The following is a 19517-nucleotide window of genomic DNA, read 5'->3' as shown; positions in this document are numbered from 1 at the left end:
AGATATTATGAGTGTTTATTGCATGATTCTTTTTGACTTTGCTACATGTTTGACATTTTTTGTAATAAACATTTGTGGAAAAACATAGTTGTCTAATTTTTATAAATAATTGTGTGATTCAGGGAGACTAAGATTATGTATTTGGTTGAATGGGAACAGAACCAGAAATATCTTTAAAGAACTGGCTTGCTGCTTGTCTTTGTACTCAGATTTGAGCATTTGCTTAAGATTTCTTTACATGAGTGTAAAAAAAAATCACGAGTACTTATGAAAGATGGCAAAAAACATTCTGGGCCGGCGCCGCAGCTCACTAGGCTAATCCTCCACCTTGCAGCGCCAGCACACTGGGTTCTAGTCCCGGTCGGGGCGCCAGATTCTGTCCCGGTTGCCCCTCTTCCAGGCCAGCTCTCTGCTGGGGCCAGGGAGTGCAGTGGAGGATGGCCCAAGTGCTTGGGCCCTGCACCCCATGGGAGACCAGGAGAAGCACCTGGCTCCTGCCTTCGGATCAGCGTGGTGCGCCAGCCGCAGTGGCCATTGGAGGGTGAACCAACAGCAAAAGGAAGACCTTTCTCTCTGTCTCTCTCTCTCTCACTGTCCACTCTGCCTGTCAAAAAAACAAACAAACAAAACAAAACAAAACAAAACACACATTCTGGCACAGGCATTCGGTCAGGCAGGCTCTGGCACACATCAGGCACCTAGATTTGATTTCCCGCTCTGGCTGCTGACTCCTGCTTCCTGCTAATGCAGGTGCTGAGGGCAGGGTTGATGGCTCAAGTAGTCAGGTCCCTGCTACCCACATGAGGGACCCAGATTGAGTCCCTGGCTCCTCGAAAAATAAATACATTCTGTAGGAGTACTGAAACTACTGCTTTCATGAGGTTATCTTTCCCCACCTTTTTAACCTTACTTTTTCATGCTGGTATCAAGGCAATTTTGCACCTGTAGTTTAATACATTAGAGTTGATTGTAAATTAATGTATTCTGTGGCATTTTGGGGCATTTCATTCTGTTTTCTATTCACATACACATAAGTGCGTATGATGTTTCCTGATGAATGGTTTCCTTTGAAAGTGCAGAAATGAAGGTAACTTCTTTAGAAACGGCCCACGAACTTCAGGTAGAGTCTCTTGCTGTCTTTGGAAACACAAAACGGATTTGCTTCTGATGTTTGGCTAGCATTAGTGATGTTGGAGGACCATTTAAAAATGGCCAGTGTTGTGGCCCAGCAGATTGAGCTGCCACTTGGGATGACCACATCCCATACTGGAGTGACTGGGGCTGATGCCGCCTCTGCTTTCAAACTACTTTCCTGCTGATAACAGTGCTGGAGGCAGTGGGTGATGACTTGAGGGCTTGGATCCATTCCTCAGACTTGGGAAACCTGATGTGATTATTGGGTGCTGGCATTCACCCTGCCTGGCTCCAGCTGTTGTAGGCATCTGGGGAGTGAATCGGCAGATGGAGGATCTCTTTCTGCCCCTCCTCCCCCCAACACAAACCTTATCACTTTACCTTTCAACTAAGTGAAAAGAGATAAACTTAAGAAATAAATAAAAGTGATTTCTCCTTTACTGTTGTACTCTTCTAGAATGTTTGCTGGGTAAGAATCTCTAGGGTCCAGAGTGCCTTAGGTTTGGATTTTGGCTTTGCCAAAATTTTTGGTGGGAGACTTGGGAAGTCACTTAAATTATCTGAGCCTTTCTTCCTTAGGTATCAAATAGGGCATAAAAACAGTCCTCAGTGGCTCATAGTGTTTAGTAAATATTATTCAGTATGACTTTTATTTGTGGTGACCTTGGAATTTGCTAGTGGATGACATATCTTTATATTGTATTTGCAACATTTTATATTTGTTTTATTTAATTTGCTTTTTATTTATAGCATTCACTTTCACAAGGGACTTAGGTCTGAATATCTTTGGGGTTTACATTTTGTCTTATCTTGTCAAGAAAGCATGCGTGGTGTAACTCTTACCAGTTTTTTTACCCCAAAACATGAGTTACCTATAAAGCACATTTATTCAAGATTGAGTTTATTTCCTAATTCTGCCATCCTTTGAAGGATTATTTTCAGTTTTTCAGATTTTAGCATTAATTATTGCCTTTTCAATTTCTCCCTCTAGAATCCCAAATATAAGAATTCATAATCCAAGAAATGCAGAATTTCAAGAGTCAGTAATTAAAACTTTATCATTAGTATAACTGTTAAAAATTGAGATGTAAAGGTGCTACTTTTTCTTATTTGGAGAATAAATATATTGATGTCAATTGGAGATATACTTTCAGACTAATGAAAATATTAGCTGGAAAATTATTGGATTAATACATTTTATACATCTTAGCATACATACACATAATAGTACAGTAAGATAATCATACAGTAACTAATGTATGCATAAAATAATACGTCATTTGAAGGAAAAACTGTCAAGATTATATTTACTGTCGTTCAGTAGGTGTGTAATACTTTTTTTGTCCATCATTTGAAATTCCTTTTTAAATAATGTGCTATTTCATAGTTCTTAAGAGTGATAAGTGAGTGTATGATACAGAATCATAGACTGGAGGATTGTGCATAAGCTTTGAGGTCATCTGGATTTGTAAATTTGTGGTTTTTAACCTTTGCTGCATATGCTGCATATTAAGACTATTTGGAGGACTCTCTAAAACATTATTAGTGTTTAAGTTGTACTCTGGATGCATTCAGCTAGCTTCTCTGTGAGTGGGATCTGAGTATTTCTGGTTTTCAGAAGCTTTCTTGGTGATTCCACTGTAATGTCAATGATAAGAAGCCACCATCTGAGGGATATTTTTTTTTTGCCACATTTTGAGGAGAAACATAATTGTTTGAGACCTTGGTGAAGGCACAGAGAGTTTATCTTCGTTGTTGAAATACCGATCTCCATCTCCTCTTAAACCAGTGGTTTTGGCACTCTTCCACCCTGCTTTGTGAGTTTGGGTAGGTCCCAGACCAGTAGATCGGGCCTCTCACATGTAGTCTTCTCTTGTGTTGGATGACTCAGAGGAACCGTATACTTGCATTTCCTGAAGGACTGGAGAGTGAGTGAAGACCTGTCCTCTCTCCAGCTTCCCTGCACTGGACTGGCCCAGTGCTCCCCAGTTGAGATTCTTTTGTGGCCAAGAGAAGGCACAGAAGTACTCCTAGTTGTTTGATCTGCGTTTTATGTACGTTGTGCTCACTAAATTGCAGTCTGTGTAGTTCAGTAATAATGAAGTCTTATGTGTTTTAGACTAGCTTTAGTTACAGGCATATATTAGGTTTTTCTTAAAGATGGTAGAATAAAAAAGATCAATGTATACCACCGTTGAAGTTCATTTAATGTAATTTTACCTATTTTTTATTATCCTAATATTCTTTATAGATAATTTAATTCATATCCTATAATAATGAATTAACTTTATGTGTATTCTAAAATTGTGCTTAATGTAGACTTATAGTATAGTCACTCCATCAGAAGGCTGACTTCTAAAAGAATGGCAGCGTGGGACCTTGTGTTTATAACCCTCTTACGGTAAATGCTTTGGATAGAGGCAGCCTACTCTAGGCTTTCATCGTCCCTTCTTGCTGGGGGGGGGTAATGTTCTGATCTCAGATGACAGGTGGCCAACATGGACGCTGTGTCGGTGCCCCTGGAAGGCCTTGTTGAAAACACTCATTCTCAGAACCTCCTGTGCCGCTTTACTTTCAGAATGACCTCTGCTCTAAGCAGTGTGGGGCAGTGTCCCAGCCCTTGAAGCTGCAGCACCTGGACTTCTCCTGATGGGAGGGCAGAGTCAATGCAGATGTCTTCCTAATTTGGGGGGCTAACTCCCTTCAGCGATTTAGGGCTGTATGAAGTCAGCCGCAAGCACGTTTTTTTTCTAGTGTCTTTTGAGTCATTCTCTTACTCCAGAGTATTGTTGTTGACCTCAAATGCAACCTCAGAAATGTTTCTCAAGTGCTAGTTCAAAGGCATGATGCACCGAACTGCTTTGTTCCCTTAGGATTATCCACCCATAGGTTCAATGAAAGGATTATTTGGAGGGCCTTGGAGGTATTTTGGAAATTGGAGTCAATTGAGAGGAAACTCAGAAAGTCTAATTTAAAATTTTCTTGGGCTTGAAAGCTGAGCAGAATTTACCTACCAGGCATACATGTGTAAGTGGACAAAGGCGAAAGTGTGTTGTATTTGAGACCAGTTTTTACTTTGCTGTAGTCAGAGCACTGTTGCTCAGGGCAGCGTTCTCTCTCCTCAGGTGATAGAGTTTCATGCACTCCTGATCCTGTAAGGATTCCCGAAGGTAACATTCCAGGCAATTGTATCAGAGAACACTTGGTGTATGGATAATGCAAATGGTAGCAAAAGTGTTCATTTGTGACAAATTACTGATAATTGAGATTGCGTTTTTCCTTTAGGATGAAATTACAACACAAAGCTTTTATTAAGATGGGATTTTCATTAAAACAGGTAGAGGAGACAGTGATGAAATAATAGGAAATATTATAGTACCTTCAAGTTTCATTCTCATCAAGTCCTAATTAATCTAAATCTCTTTTTCCAATAGTTTTGTAACTGTAAATCATTTGTGATGGTGTTTGGAGGTCACATGATGAGAATTTCTCTTGTACAGCCAAGATCCATAACTTTAGGGAAACAATATCATACTTTGATCATATAGAAAGGAAACCAGCTTTTACAGTAGTAGTAAAGTTTCATATTAGCTTCTTTTTTCTATCCAATGGTTGGCATCTAACTCAGATAAAGAGACTTGAGCAATTAATGTATAGCTTAATGTTTTACTTATGGCTACTTTAAAAAAATTTTGTAACACCTTAAAAAAGTGAGTAAGGAGCATGGAAGATGTAATGAAGGCCCTAGGAATACTTTAAGTTCATATTGCTGTTTACTAGACTGAGCATCAAGTTTTATTTCCTGGTGTGCCTACACACCTGGGTTTGTGGGGACCAGATGCAATTATGTATGTGAAAGGACTTGGTCAGCTGCGACAAACCACACAGAATCTATCGATCTTTGAGATGTAACCCTTAAAAAATATTTAAAATACTCCAGGTATTTAATCCATGGTTATATCTCAATGAGGATACTTCAAAAGGTTTGTGGAAAGTGGAATTGAAAAATAAGTTGATTCAGGTGCAAAAATGTTTTGAAATCCATGCAGTTTTTTTTTTTCCGGAATATGAATTTTCCACAGACTTTTTGAAGACTCCATGTAGGCATGGATTTCAGAATTTTTTTTGCACTAAAAATGAACTTATCTTTTAACTTCATTTTCCACAAACTTTTGGATGTATGCATAAATACATTCTACTACTTTTTAAAAGCAAGAAGCAATGTGTTTATATGTGTATGTGTGTGTATTTATATATATGTAAATTTCATATGATAGCAACATCAAAATATTTGTGAACACACAGCTTTAGTTACCATGGCAGATCCGGGACAGGCTGATTATGTTAGCCTCTCTCCCCTCTCTCCTCTCTGACCTCCTCCCACTTCCCTTTTCTTCCTCTACTCCCCTATTTCACTCTTCCCTACATTCTGAGGTTGGTAAGTTTTTCTCTTAGTGTCTCCTGACCTTAAGTTTTATACCACATGGGCCCTTCTGTATCAGTTTTTTATCGCTTAGATAACTCCCTGGCAGATTTCCTATGAAGTGCTTTTGACATCTCTCACTTGATGCTTTATTGTTAGACAAGGTGAAGTTCTAAGTTGCTGGACCAGAAATAAAGGAGCTCCATCTTTGGCTCCCAGGGACTAATAAAGTCCTGGGTGGTGTTGACAGGTGTGTGGAGTCACACTTGAGCTGAGACCGTTCTGTGGTTTGAAACACGTTAGCTCTATCTGCCATGGCATTTACAATTCAGAAAAATGCCTTGAAGCCACACCACCACATGTTTAGAATAAAGTAACCCAGCAAGAGCAGAACCGTAGGAAAGCAGTTAAAGACCAGGGTCAACAGAGTTTCAGAAGAAATACGTAGAAACCTGGATTGCATCAAGAGGGTAACAGTCCCAGGTGAATTTCTTTTTAATTATTTGAGAGTCAGAGATGGGGGTGGAGGAGAGGGGTAGAAGAGAAAAAGAAACCCCATTTGCTGGTTCAAACCCCCAAATGCCTGCAATAGCTAGACTGGGCCAGACCAAAGCTGGGAGCCAGGGATTCCATCTGTATCTCCCACGTGGGTGGCAGGAACCCATCCATTTGAGCCATCACTACGGCCTCCCAGGGTCTCCGTTGGCAGGAATTGGGATCAGCAGCTAGATCCTGGAACTGAAACTTGGTTCTCTGATGTGGAAATCAGACATCCTAAGTGGTGTCCGAAATGCTCCATCAAACACTCACACCCAAGGTGAATTTTTTAGGTTGATGAGGGGAAGGCAGGGACAGAAACAGAAAATGCATTTTGCCAGAATTTCTCAGCTTGACAGGACTGATTTCAGCACATCTGACTGGGGCTGTGGAACCCAGGGAGACAAACAGTGCCCACCACTTGACCTACGCAAGACACTGGAAAGCAAGACAAAGCCAAGAGTGGCTGGGTTCTAGGAGGTAAGGAACTCATTTGACTTGGCATTTATACTTTAAACATTATAAACTTCAGAGGAGTATCATTTTGAAACTATTTGAACTTATTAGCATCATATACTTGCTGTGATTCTTTGTTATTGGTTGTTTGCTTTTTGAAACCTGTAGTTGAAAGAGTAATTTGGAAAGTCCAGGATTTGTGTGGACATTGTTTACCTTTCTCTCATTCCCCTAAGGCAGAGAATTGGAGTTGTTTTTTGTCCATTGTTCTCATTTCTTCATTTCTTATCATCATCTTTCCTTGTAATCATCTTTTTCCTTCCTTCCCCTTCTTCCCATGTTTCTTTCTTCTTCCTTTCCTTTTTCGATTTCTATTCTATCCATGATTTGAGAATGATTTCCTGAGATTTAAAAGTTCTAGCGTGATAGTGTAATATCTCAGAAACATTTCTCCCCAAACATGTCAGTGATAAGTAGTATCAGTTCAAAGGAGGTTCCTGTGTCTTGTTGAATGGTCAAGTTTTCTCTGCTGCACAGTGACACTGGTATCAATAAAGACGTAAGAATTAAAAAACAGAATGTTCAGTAATTCGGGCAGTGTGTGAACATTTGCCTGATTTTTCAGAATAGCTAAGTATGTAAATTTTGGAACGTGGATATTGGAGGAAGCCCGCTCTTCTCTGAGGGTTGGATTCTGGTGGCTTGCACAGGATTTGCGAGGCTCCCTCTCTGGTCACTTCCTTCCTGCCTGGGCTTGTGCCTTGGAGTGAATATTGAGCACGGGAGGATGCCTCTGTCTCCCACGTAGGCATATCATTACTAGCTTCTACTTGTCTTTGGACAAAGTACAAAAAAGTGCCCCTTCTAAGCCAAACCATTACAACAAGGTACTGTGCTTTTCAGGCTATGGTTGGCATTGAGTTTGGACTGGGTTGAGACCCTTACTTGCCACCCAGGAACTTTGGCACATGAATAAACAGGACACTCCAATTGTTAAATCAACAACGGGAGTCACTGTGCACTTACTCCCCATGTAGGAGCTCTGTCCTTCATGTGTTGTACTATGCGAATTAACGGTAAAACTAGTATTCAAACAGAACTTTATACTTTGTGTGTCTGTGTGGGTGCAATCTGTTAAAATCTTTACTTGGTATATATAAGTTGATCTTCTGTATATAAAGATAATAAAAAATGAATCTTAATGAAGAATGGGATGGGAGAGGGAGTAGGAGATGGGATGGGAGGGTGGTTATGGGGGGAAAATGCTATAATCCAAAAGTTGTTCTTTTGAAATTTATATTTATTAAAGTTTTTTTTACAAAACCAGGACACTCATATTCAGTAGCCCCTGCAAAAATGTGCTGGCCTTTTCCCTATAATTGATGATGCTTTCTAAAGCATAAAGTCACCAACATAGAGCACAACCTTTTTCAGTCCAGAAAATATATAGGAATGAAATGGACATTTTGTGGTATGACTGTTGTTTTTAGCTCTTATTTGCATTCCTGTGGAACTGTGATCTTCCTGCTTTTTACTTGCTGAATATTACGGTTTGTGGGGACTTCAACCTGTGACTATAGACTGGGTTAAAATTATGTCTTTGCAAACCTTATGAAGAAACGGGAAGAAGGAATGGGGATTGGGTAGGGAGAGTGGAGGGAAAGAAGTGTGGTTGTCTCTTTGGAATTGTACCTGTGGAATACATGAAATCTGTTCTCTTTATATTAATAAAAAAAGAAACGGTGGACTTTTGGAATTAAGAGACTTTCAGTACTTTATCTGACAGATTTTAGTTTTAAATAAAGTAATATTCTAGCCATATAATATTAATTGTTAGAAAAGTGAACCTGAAATATAAGAATTGCTTCTTTGCTACTTAACCAGGTTTTGGGGTTGGAAAATAATATATATATATATATATATAGTCTGTCTATATTTCCTGGACATATAAATTCAGGCTTTTAGATGATGCTGAAGAGATAGCCAGCTATTTGGGAAATATTTCTGGTTAAAATTTCACATCTGAAAGTGTAAATTACTGTTGAATGGGTTTTAAAACCATGAGTGACTTATGAAGACCCCCGTAAACTAGGATTTGGATATAACGTGGTTTGCAGTTGGGTCTCATCCTCTGTCAATGCTCCTATGGAGGAAGAAGACCATGGGTTGAATTCCTGGTTTCTGGCTTTAACCAGGCCCAGCCCATGCCATTGCAGACATCTGAGGAATGACCCAACAGGTGGGAAGGCATGTGCTCTCTCTCTCTCTCTCCCTCGCTCCACTGTCCTCTTGCTTTCTCTCAAATAGATAAAATTTAAAAAGAAAGACATTCCAAATTCCTAAAATCTCAATAGAAACCTTGGCATACCATGAAAGAAGACGATTTTGAAAGACATAGTAAAATAAGTAGAAGGATATTTGCTTAGTCTTTTGTTAATTTTTATTTTCTTAGATTGTGTTATGTAGTAATTATGGATGCATGTTATGAAAAAACTGTCCATGGATTTAGAGAGGTTTTTTTTTTTTTTGCACCAAAATAAACGTCTTTTAATTCTATTTTCTGCGAACTTTTTGAAGTACCCCTGTGCTGAATTCTCCATGATTCTTATGTTGGATACTGGGGAGGAAACTTTAGGCAGTTTATAAAGTAAAGCCAAAGTAAAAGCTGCTAAGATATCTCTAGAACTTAATGTGTTTAATATCCTTTAGAACTGGGAGCTTTAGTTAGTTTCTTTTTTCATCTTTTCCCCTCTAGCTCTTGCATGAGTAGCCAAAGGCCAAGTAACAACACTGTTGTTTTTAATAAAAGGGATTAACAAAAATGTAAGAGGATTAAGCACTTGGGGTCTGGCTTCTTTGCTTAATATGAGAGTGTGGGTTGAAACCAGTGTACTCTACATGCTAATTGATTGACACTTTGCTTGAAGTCATCTAGACGATCACCTCCTCTGAGACTGTTCAGCTGGAGCTGTCATTGCCAAGTAGGAGCAGTTTGGCCCTGGAGAATATCTGGCGATGTCTGGAGACATTTTGCTGGGCACAACTCAGGATGACAACTGGTGGCTGCTGGCATCTAGTGACCAGTGACCAGAGGTGCTACTCAATGTACTAAAATGTGCAGCAAAGCCCTCCACCACAAAGATGTATCAGTAGTGTTGAGGGTGGGCAGCCCTGGCTTCTTCCCTATTTCCTGACTCTTTCTTTTCTCTTCTTTATTTTTCCATTCATCTCACAATAGTTAGGTGTGTGTCACTTGGTGTGGAGGTTAGAAAATAGCTCTCTGGCTTGCACTAAATATAATCTTTACAGTATCATTTATCAAGGGGTGTAAAAAGGAGCAAAGACTCATGCGTTGTAGTTGTGTGATCTTGGACACATCAGTTTTTAATCTCTTCCTCTCCAAGAATCAGAATTAAACAAGAGCTAGGGTTTCTTTTAACCCAATCAAGTTGAAATAATTAAACTCAACTTGATTGGAGTATCTGCTGTGTGAAACTACATGCTGTCTGCTAAGGGAGACACAACATTGAAGATGTTTGAGGCTGGCACTGTGGTGCAGTGGGTTGATGCCCTGGCCTGAAGTGCCAGCATCCCATGTGGGCGCCAGTTCAAGACCTGGCTGCTCCACTTCTGATCCAGCTCTCTGCTGTGGCCTGGAAAAGTGATAGAAGATGGCCCAAGTCCTTGGGCCTCTGCACCCACATGGGAGACCCAGAGGCGGCTCCTAGCTCCTGGCTCCTGGCTTCAGATCGGCACAGCTCCAGCTGTTGCTGCCAGTTGGGGAGTGTGCCATCAGATGGAAGACCTCTCTGCCTGTCTCTGCCTCTCTCTATAACTCTGTCTTTCAAATAAATCTTAAAAAAAAAAAAAAGATTTCTGTTTTCTGAGTCCCTGCGATATAGGTTGGGAGACAGATGTGTAGACAGTATTGCTGATGAGAGTCCAATAAAGGTGTGGTCAGAGTTCTATGGTAGAGTGTGGGAGGCAGCCACTGTCTGTGATGAGAAGAGTCGAGGGGAGAGAAGAGGAGAGGGAGAGGAGGATGGGGGGGTGGTAGAGAGAGTGGAGGAGAAGAAAGAGGAGGGAAGGGAAGAGAGAAGGGGAGGGGAGGGGAGGAAAGAGGAGGGGAGAGAGGAGGAGAGGATCTGATCTGTCTACCGCAGGGAGGACGTGTTCTCCAGACGGGGAGGAAGGGCGTCCCAGGAGAAGGCAGCAGCACGGGCAGATGCGTAGAGTCATGCAGGACTCTGTGTCTTCACTAATTTTGGAGAATTTCAGTGAGTCCAAAACACAGCAGTTACTGAATAAAAATGCTTTTCTTGAGAAAAATTGAGTTTTCCAATCCGCTTTTTACTCTTCGGATCTCATAGACATTAGAGGACTATAATCAAGAAATGGAACTGTTTCCACGTGGTGCTTTGTCTAGAGTATTTTCTTTTTCATTTGAGAAAAGCAACTTATTGACCAGTTTTTAAGGAAAAAAAACAGTGTTTTCTTTTCAATTATGAGAGAGTGAGCACTCTTCCATCTGCTGATTTGCTCTTGAAGCACCCGCAGCAGCCAGGGCTGTACCTGGAGAGCTGGGAACTCAATCCGGGTCTCCCAATCACCTGCACCGTCATCACTACCTCCCAGGGTCTGCATCAGCAGAAAGCTGTGATCAGTAGAACCAGTACTTGGATTTGACGTAGGACATAGGCAACATAAGCACTAGGCCAAATGCTCACCCAAAGTCACAGAAAGGTATCTTTTAATATAATCCTGAAATATAGAAAAAAAAAAATCCAGAAACAGTCATGAAAATGTGTGCTCCCACCTAGCCCTTGCTTTTACACCGCGGCCATTCATTGGTTTGTAATGTGTGTATCACAGGCACAGACAGCTTCAGTTACAGTGCAGGATTCCTTCAGGCTCTGTCTTGCTGCACTTGCCTTAACTTGTGCCTGACGTGCTGACTCATAGTTAACAGCGAGATGTGCAATGCAGAAAAGTCAGGTACAACAAATCCAATTTATACACACCCGGGTCCCTGCTTCCCTCCCCCCGCCCCCATCAAGTTCACTTGAAGTAATTTTGAATGTTAATTACCCCCTTGGGGCCTGGATTTAGGTAATTAAAACTGCTGATTTGATTCAGAATCTCAGGTGAGTCAAGTAGAGCAACACCATCCCATTGAGTTCCGTGCAGTGTGCACAGCGTGATGGTGGATACAGAGCCAAGACTTCTGGCACAAGCCAGTCCGAGGCAGCACCAGTTTTTGGTTTTGGGAGAGCCAGTGCTACTTGCACTGCTGAGCCAGGTTCTCGGGGCGGCGTAAGACCCTATCATACTCAGTTTTCTTTGGTGGATGTGAAGGTCAGAATCTTCCATTGGACTATGTTATAAAAGGCAGCGTGAGTCATTTGAGGGCGATGCATCTTACCATGTCTGTAAGTCACCTTTTGCTTGAATTTTCCCTGAGCAAGTCTGAGACGTTTTCTCAGGAGAGAGGAGTTTCGGTGGAATGACTCTTCCTGGCGCTTTCCTTTGCACATGTCCAGAAAAAAGTTATACACTGGATATTGCAATGACTTGACGGGAGGGCAGGCAGGCTGTCTTCTCTTTCCAGCCAGGCAGCGGACTCTCTCTGACAAGTTATTTCTTCATGTCCGAACTTCTCTTTCTGGAAATAAATCTAATAATACCGGCTACTCATATGAAGTGATGCCTGCTGCGCATGTGAAAATAAAAAGCTTCTTTAACACAAAAAAGTATTTTTCCACTCTTGATATCAGTTCATTCTCTGTTTGTACAATTAAATTCAAAATAGCCTCACATTTGGCAATCCTTCCCCCCCCCCCGCTAAAAAGTGAAATTCATGATTAACTCTTCATTACGAATTTGTCACAACTGCACTTAACCCAATAAACATTCCAGAAAAGAGCAGACTTGGCTGGAGTTGAATCAGTGCAGCCTTACTAATTTGGCCACTAAATTAAGCCAATATGATTTAATCTGGATTGAGCTCAGGGGGAACGTTCAGAAGTCAAGGCCTGGTGTGTTCTCCCAGAAAGTACTGCAGGTCAGTTGGCTTTGTCAGCATGGCGAGAAGAGGGAGCGGTACAAAGAGAGTTCAGAGTTCCCCTGGAGTGTGTACAGGAACCGTGACGGTAGTAGATGTGGGGCTGTAATGAAGAATTAATGAATAAGCAATCTCAAGTGTGATATATGAGAGTTAAAGTATGTTGAGTTCTTAAAGACATCTCAGTATGCAACAGGTGATGAGCTTATATTCTTTTAATTGCCTATAATATTCTTCTTTCTACAGGAATAATCCTTCACTGTTGCTTTAGAACATGCCTGGATCAGGTTTTACTGAAACAGCCATGTTCACTTTTTTATGTGTAGTCTGCTTTTATGTTACAGTGGCAGAGCTAAGTGGTTGCAACAGAGGATTTATGGCCCACAAAGACTAAAATATAATATTTACTACTTGGCGTTTTATAGGAAAAGTTTGCTGACCTCTGTGTTAAAGAAATTTCTTTTTTAAACAAAACCTGATTTCTGCAGTTTAGATCAATTCTCTTAGGGTGATTATTCATCTAGACAAATGGAATTCTTTTCTTTTGAAAAGGTGATAACTCCAAATACCTTTTTTCCTCTTATTTGCCTTACAATACTTGAGAAATTCATTCAAAATACAGTTGTTAAAATAATATGCCAAAGGAATGTTTCTTAATATCTTTAAGGATTCCAGAAAAAAACCACGCGCTTATAATAGTATAGAGGCTCTACCATGACCTTGAATAGTATGTTACTAGTTATGTTAGGGAAATTAGTAAGTAACAGTAATAATAGCAAATGTTTATGGAATGTTCTTTCGTTGTCAGGTGCTGTTTCAAGCATTTTCACTTTTCTTTCCCCAGCAACAATTTGAAGTAGGATAATTACTATTCCAATAACTGACTTTTTTGAATTTGTAAATACAGTTGAAGAATGCAATTTGAAAGGCAAACAAGTAATAAAATATCATTTATAATTTTGTTCATGGGTGTTTATTGATACAAATAAGTAGTGATATTTTTTGGGATCAGAAGGCCAAAGCATTGCCTGTATTCCGTGACTTGATCATTAAGAATGATAGAGAACAGCTTTAATATGATAGGAGAGTATTGCAAATAGTCATTTGATAGTTTTTGGTCCTAAATTTAATTTAATTTTCCCAAGCTTCTTTCGTGCTTAATTTAACTTTTTATACAGTTCAGTTTCATTTGGACTTATTTTTCTCCTCATTTAAAGTTAAAAATTTCAAACCTGATTGGAGATTGCAATGGCTGACGTGGTACTGTGCTCAGGGGTTCATTCTGGGATCTAAGAGGGGGAGACCTGGGACTAAGAAGCACGCCCAGCAGGTGGGTGGGTAACTCACAGACCAGTTCAGCTTTTCAGCGGTACTGTGGAAGCTGCACCGAGTTGATCAGTGGGAATGTTGGCAGAGTGACCCTGCAGGCCGTGGCTGTGAGTAGAAGCTGCAGAGAGGACTTGCAGGGGCATGAGAGACCCCCAGTGGTACTTTTTCAAGGGGGAGTGTGCAGCGCAGTGCGTCACACGTCCCTCTGCATCTACTCTGGAACCTGTCTTGAGGAAGCACAAGGTACCCAGTGAAAAGAGGCAAGACACAGTGCAAAAAGGGCACCGAAGGGCCGGCGCCGCGGCTCACTAGGCCTCCACTTGCGGTGCCGGCACCCCGGGTTCTAGTCCCGGTCGGGGCGCCGGATTCTGTCCCGGTTGCCCCTCTTCCAGGCCAGCTCTCTGCTGTGGCCCGGGAGTGCAGTGGAGGATGGCCCAAGTGCTTGGGCCCTGCACCCCATGGGAGACCAGGAGAAGCACCTGGCTCCTGCCATCGGATCAGCGTGGTGCACCGGCCACAGGGCGCTGGCCGCGGCGGCCATTGGAGGGTGAGCCAACAGCAAAGGAAGACCTTTCTCTCTGTCTCTCTCTCTCTCACTGTCCACTCTGCCTGTCAAAAAAAAAAAAAAAAAAAAGCCACCGGATAGTCAACAACAGAAATGCCCCAAGTAGCCCCTACACGTGAGTGTTGCCTCCCCTCACCTCCAGCCTTACGGAACCTGTGGCACCCCTGTTTCAGCTATGTGGCCTGTTACTGTTTGCTTTTAACTCTGAAACATTTAACTTCTTCCTCATTCCACCTTCTTCCAGGTTGTTTCTTTAAACTGGAAGATGCACAGTGGATTTTTCAAAGGCTTTGTGGGTGCATGTGAGTCTTTTTTTTTTAGGATTTATTTATTTATTTGAAGGCAGAGTTACAGAGAGGCAGGGGGAGAGAGAGAGTGACAGAGAGAGAGAGGTCTTCCAGCCACTGGTTCACTCCCAAGATGGCCGCAATGGCTAGAGCTGGGCCGATCTGAAGCCAGGAGCCAGGAGCTTCTTCCAGGTCTCCCACGTGGGTGCAGGGGCCCAAGGACTTGGGCCATCTTCTACTGCTTTCCCAGGCCATAGAAGAGAGTTGGATCAGAAGTGGAGCAGCTGGGACTCAAACCCATATGGGATGCAGGCACTGCAGGCGGCGGTTTTACCTGCTGCGCCACAGCGCTGGCCCCCTGAATGTGAGTCTTTGAAGACATCCCCGCCCTTGCCTAATACACTTTATAGAGTTCTAGGTAGAGACATCTGTTTCTGTCAAAGCACAAGGGCAAGTTCGCAATGAGGATAACTTAGAAACCTTTCCAGTTGGAGCTGCCCCCAGCATCTGTTGTAACCATGTGCAACTCTGGAGCATAGCTGTGAGGCTGGGAAGACAAGGGTACTTCATGGAGTTCGTGAAAAATGGGATTAGGCAGAGGCTGCTTCCTAGGAACATTTTGAAGACCCCTACTAAATAATAGGAGCAAGAAGCTGTCGGTGCTGTTAATCAGATTTCTGACGTTCAAACTTCAGATTTTCTTCTGTATTTTAGCATGTGTTTGTGATCCCTTGTTATTAAAGAGGTTTGTGATTACATGTCAGAAAGGTTTTTCCAAACAACAGTGAGAATCAGTAGTATGCTCTTTGTTCCCTTCACTTTGTGAAAAAGTGTTCTTTTAAAACAAATTGTTTGGGTGAAGGGAGAGAGACAGGTGGAAGGAGATAGAGATAGATAGATGATAGATAGATAGATAGATAGATAGATAGATAGATAAATAGATAGGGAGACTCCCCCATCCACTGGCTCACTCCCCACATGATCACAACTGCGTGGACTGGGCTGGGTGCCCTATTGGACCGAGGAGCCAGGAACTCAATCCCTGTCTCCCATGTGAACGGCAGGGACCAAGTACTTGAGACATCCCCTGCAGCCTCCTAGATGCGCATTGGCAGGGAGTTCATGCGAGGAGGCCGAGCCGGGCGTCAAACCTGCTTCTCTGCCACGGGCCATGGGCATCTTAGCTCTGAGCAGAAGACCACTGCAAGTCTTCTGTTTTATTTGCATTGATGTAACAATTTAAACATCCTCCAAGAGGACAAACTGTGCTTAAATATGGGATGTTTGCTTGTTAGAAGTGTAGACAAGAGCAGTTCATCAGATGGAACACAATATTTGTCACCTGTCAATGACACCTGCATTACCTGCATACATTAACCGCTTCTGATTGGAAAGCTAGAGCCACTGAAGTATGACAGGATTTTAAAGAGTTTGTGGAAAAATGGGACTAAGTTTATGCTTTTTTGTGTGTGAACATATTTGAAATCCATGCAAAAGAAGAATCTTTGCAAAGTTCATGAAAAGTGCATATTGTGAAAAAAAACTACATATGGATTTCAAGGATTTTTGTACGAAAATAAATTTATCTTTGAATTCTCTCCTTCACAAATCTTTTGATGTATCCTTATATGTGAACTTACTCAAAGTGTGTTGCATGGGGCACGGCAACTTTGACCGTACTGTGTGTCCAAAACAAGCACGTGGACGAACACGGCCCCTGGGGTCTCTTCTCCATCTGACTTTTCAAGCTCCTTGGTGCTGATTGCAATGTTAAAGACTCGGAGCAGCAAGTCCAGTTAGCTCAGCCTCCCCTTACACAGTGGTTCAGCATGTTTACTTGCGCCTCTGCTACATTTCCCCCGTGTGCTCCCCGTGATGTTATCTGGGGACAGGAATGTGGGGAGGCTGGCTGGCTCTGTGACATCGTGGTCTTGCAGGAGAGCAGCTCTCAGTTCTGAGGGTGCTCCTTGTCCTCTGCTGGGGACAGCCATTCTGTTTCATACCACTGCGATTTGTCCCTGCAGAAACCAGTGGTGATGGGCTTGTGTCCTTGCTGCGACAGGCCCCGCTCCTGGGCGGTGTGGCAGGGATTGCAAGCAGTGCAGAGCACTAATTTCAGCTCCTAATTTCAGGGCCCCTACCTTGGCCATGCCACCCAGCCTTATCAGGCCCATCCGGGACCTTGCACAGGGCCTGAAGAAGGGGTCCCCTGGGTCAGGTCATCCCTCTCCTGGTGGTATTGTCTCCTGCTTGTAAGTGAAGGGGGCCTGCTGAGAGGCGCTCTATCACAGAGGAACATTTCCAAACTCACACAGATGTTTTCAAAAGCAGTCTGCAACCTCTGATAGGTGAGCTAAGCCACTGCATTCGTCCCGGCATCTCCAAGTAGGAGAACGAGGCCTCTGTGTGTGTGAGGTGGTGATTCGGAGGCCTGCTAGAAATGACGGCACATGGTGCTTGTGAACAAAGACGGCGCGTGGTGCTTTCGGGGAATGTCCCAGGGAGCTGAGTGTGTACTTTTGAAAAGACGGAGCCATGTAAAGGAACATGCTTTCTCCTGTGTGTCGTATCAGGGCCCTTCTTTGTTCCCATGACCCTAGATCTGGTGGGGATCTGCTGTTAGTGGCCTCCAGGAGCCTGGTGCCTGTTCCCGTGTTTGTCACCATGCTGCAGGATCCCATAATACAGATAACTGTCATATTTCTTTTTGTTCAAGATGACTATAAGCCAATATTGCTAAATGGAAAAAAGTGTTAGAAAAAAGAATTTCTGTGATCAGAAGAGCAGCTGACATCTCCTCCATGCCTAATCTGTTTGCAGGCATGTTAAGTCAAACATTTCTAATTTTATAAGGGTCAGTGTTCGATAGTTACTCCCATTTTGCAGGCAAAGAAACAACTTCAGAAAGGCTAAACGGTGGAACTAAAAGGAAGTGGAGTCCGGATTGAAAATTAGGCCCGTGTGAGGTCAGCACCTATGCCTGTCCAACTTATTAAGCTTCAGTAAATAGATCATATTAAAAATACCTCTGTGACAGAAAATCTTGCAAGAAATAAATATTGAATGCTTAGTTGCCTTAGGAACACGCTGGGGGAAGCTAGGCTGAAAGAGTAAATATTACCTGTCTGACATTAATCTCTTTCCTCTAGCAGTATATAAATTTGATGGAGTCCAAAGTTAATGTGCATGATCTGTGTTTAACCTTTTTGGATCTTACTATTCCAAAATAAAACTCAGACATGGGAAACCAGACAAAACAAACACATAGCTTAGTGAATTACAAGCCGAATGCCTGTAGCTTCTACCTAAGTCAACAAATAGAACATTTCTGTGGTCCTAGAAGCTAAACATGTGCCCTACCTTGGTCACAGGCTTCTCCCAAGCTCTGAACACAACCACTCTATCGCTTTTTATAATCGTCACTCACTCTTCTTTATGGTTTTGTCAGCTAAAAAATGCATCATGGACACTAATTTGGTCTGCCTCATTTTAAACTTGGATGTCTGCTATGGTTTGGATATGATCTGTCACTCAAGGGTTCATGTGTTGGAAGCTTGGTGCCCAGTGTGGCCAGGTTAAGCACTGTGACCTGGGAATGGCTGGCTTTGTGGTATGGTTGGTAAACCCTCTGCTTGCAGTGCTGGCATCCCACTTGGGTACCAGTTTGTGTTCTGGCTGCTCCACTTCCAATCCAACTCCCTGCCACTGGCCTGGGAAAAGCAGCAGAAGATAGCCTGAATACTTGGGCTCCTGCTACCACATGGGGTACCTGGAAGGAGCTTATGGCTCCGGGCATCAGCCTGGCCCAGTCCTGGCCATTGCAATTATCTGGGAAGTGAACAGAAGATGGCAAATACAGAAGATGGCAAATATTCTTTCTCTCTCTCTCTCTCTCTTCCTCCCTCTCTTCCTCCCTCCCTCCCTCTTTGTAAGTCTTTCAAATACATAAATTTTTTTTAACTTTTATTTAATGAATATAAATTTCCAAAGTACGATTTATGGATTACAATGGCTTCCCCCCCATACCGTCCCTCCCACCCACAACCCTCCCCTTTCCCACTCCCTCTCCCCTTCCATTCACATCAAGATTCATTTTCGATTATCTTAATATACAGAAGATCAGCTTAGTATACATTAAGTTAGGATTTCAACAGTTTGCTCCCACACAGAAACATAAAGTGAAAAATAATAGATGATTTTTTTTACATGATGATGAAATCAGATCAGACCTATTGTCATGTTTAATCCCAGTGAGAGTCAAGTTGGGAGTTGATAATTTCTTTTCTTTTCTTTATTTTTTTTTTTTTTACAGAGGATCAGTTTAGTATGCATTAAGTAAAGATTTCAACAGTTTGCACCCCCATAGAAACACAAAGTGAAATATATTGTTTGAGTACTCGTTATAGCATTAAATCTCAATGCACAGCACATTAAGGACAGAGATCCTACGTGAGGAGTAAGTGCACAGTGACTCCTGTTGTTGACTTTACCAATTGACACTCCTGTCTATGGCATCAGTAATCTCCCTATGCTCCAGTCATGAGTTTCCAAGGCTATGGAAGCCCTCTGAGTTCTCCGACTCTTATCTTGTTTAGACAAGGTCATAGTCAAAGTGGAGGTTCTCTCCTCCCTTCAGAGAAAGGTACCTCCTTCTTTGAAGACCTGTTCTTTCCACTGGGATCTCACTCACAGAGATCTTTTGCCAGAGTGTCTTGGCTTTCCATG

At 42.2% G+C, this 19517-nt stretch overlaps 2 protein-coding genes across 2 annotated transcripts in view; one reads left to right on the top strand and one right to left on the bottom strand.

Annotated features, from left to right (window-relative positions):
- Window positions 1–15971, bottom strand: part of LOC149124910 (uncharacterized) — a 54514-nt gene extending 38543 nt beyond the window's left edge. The window contains exon 1 of the mRNA XM_089302872.1: window positions 15868–15971. Coding sequence (XP_089158998.1) covers window positions 15868–15971 — 104 coding nt within the window. The remainder of the gene's footprint in view (window positions 1–15867) is intronic.
- LOC149124909 (tolloid-like protein 1) overlaps window positions 1–19517 on the top strand; it is a 174889-nt gene that overhangs the window by 38835 nt on the left and 116537 nt on the right. The window lies entirely within an intron of this gene.

This window comes from Oryctolagus cuniculus, chromosome 8, assembly GCF_051225735.1.
Source record: "Oryctolagus cuniculus isolate XC-2025 breed Fujian yellow rabbit chromosome 8, ASM5122573v1, whole genome shotgun sequence".
In the NCBI taxonomy this organism is placed as follows: domain Eukaryota; kingdom Metazoa; phylum Chordata; class Mammalia; order Lagomorpha; family Leporidae; genus Oryctolagus; species Oryctolagus cuniculus.
This window is presented reverse-complemented; position numbering and strand designations above follow the sequence as displayed.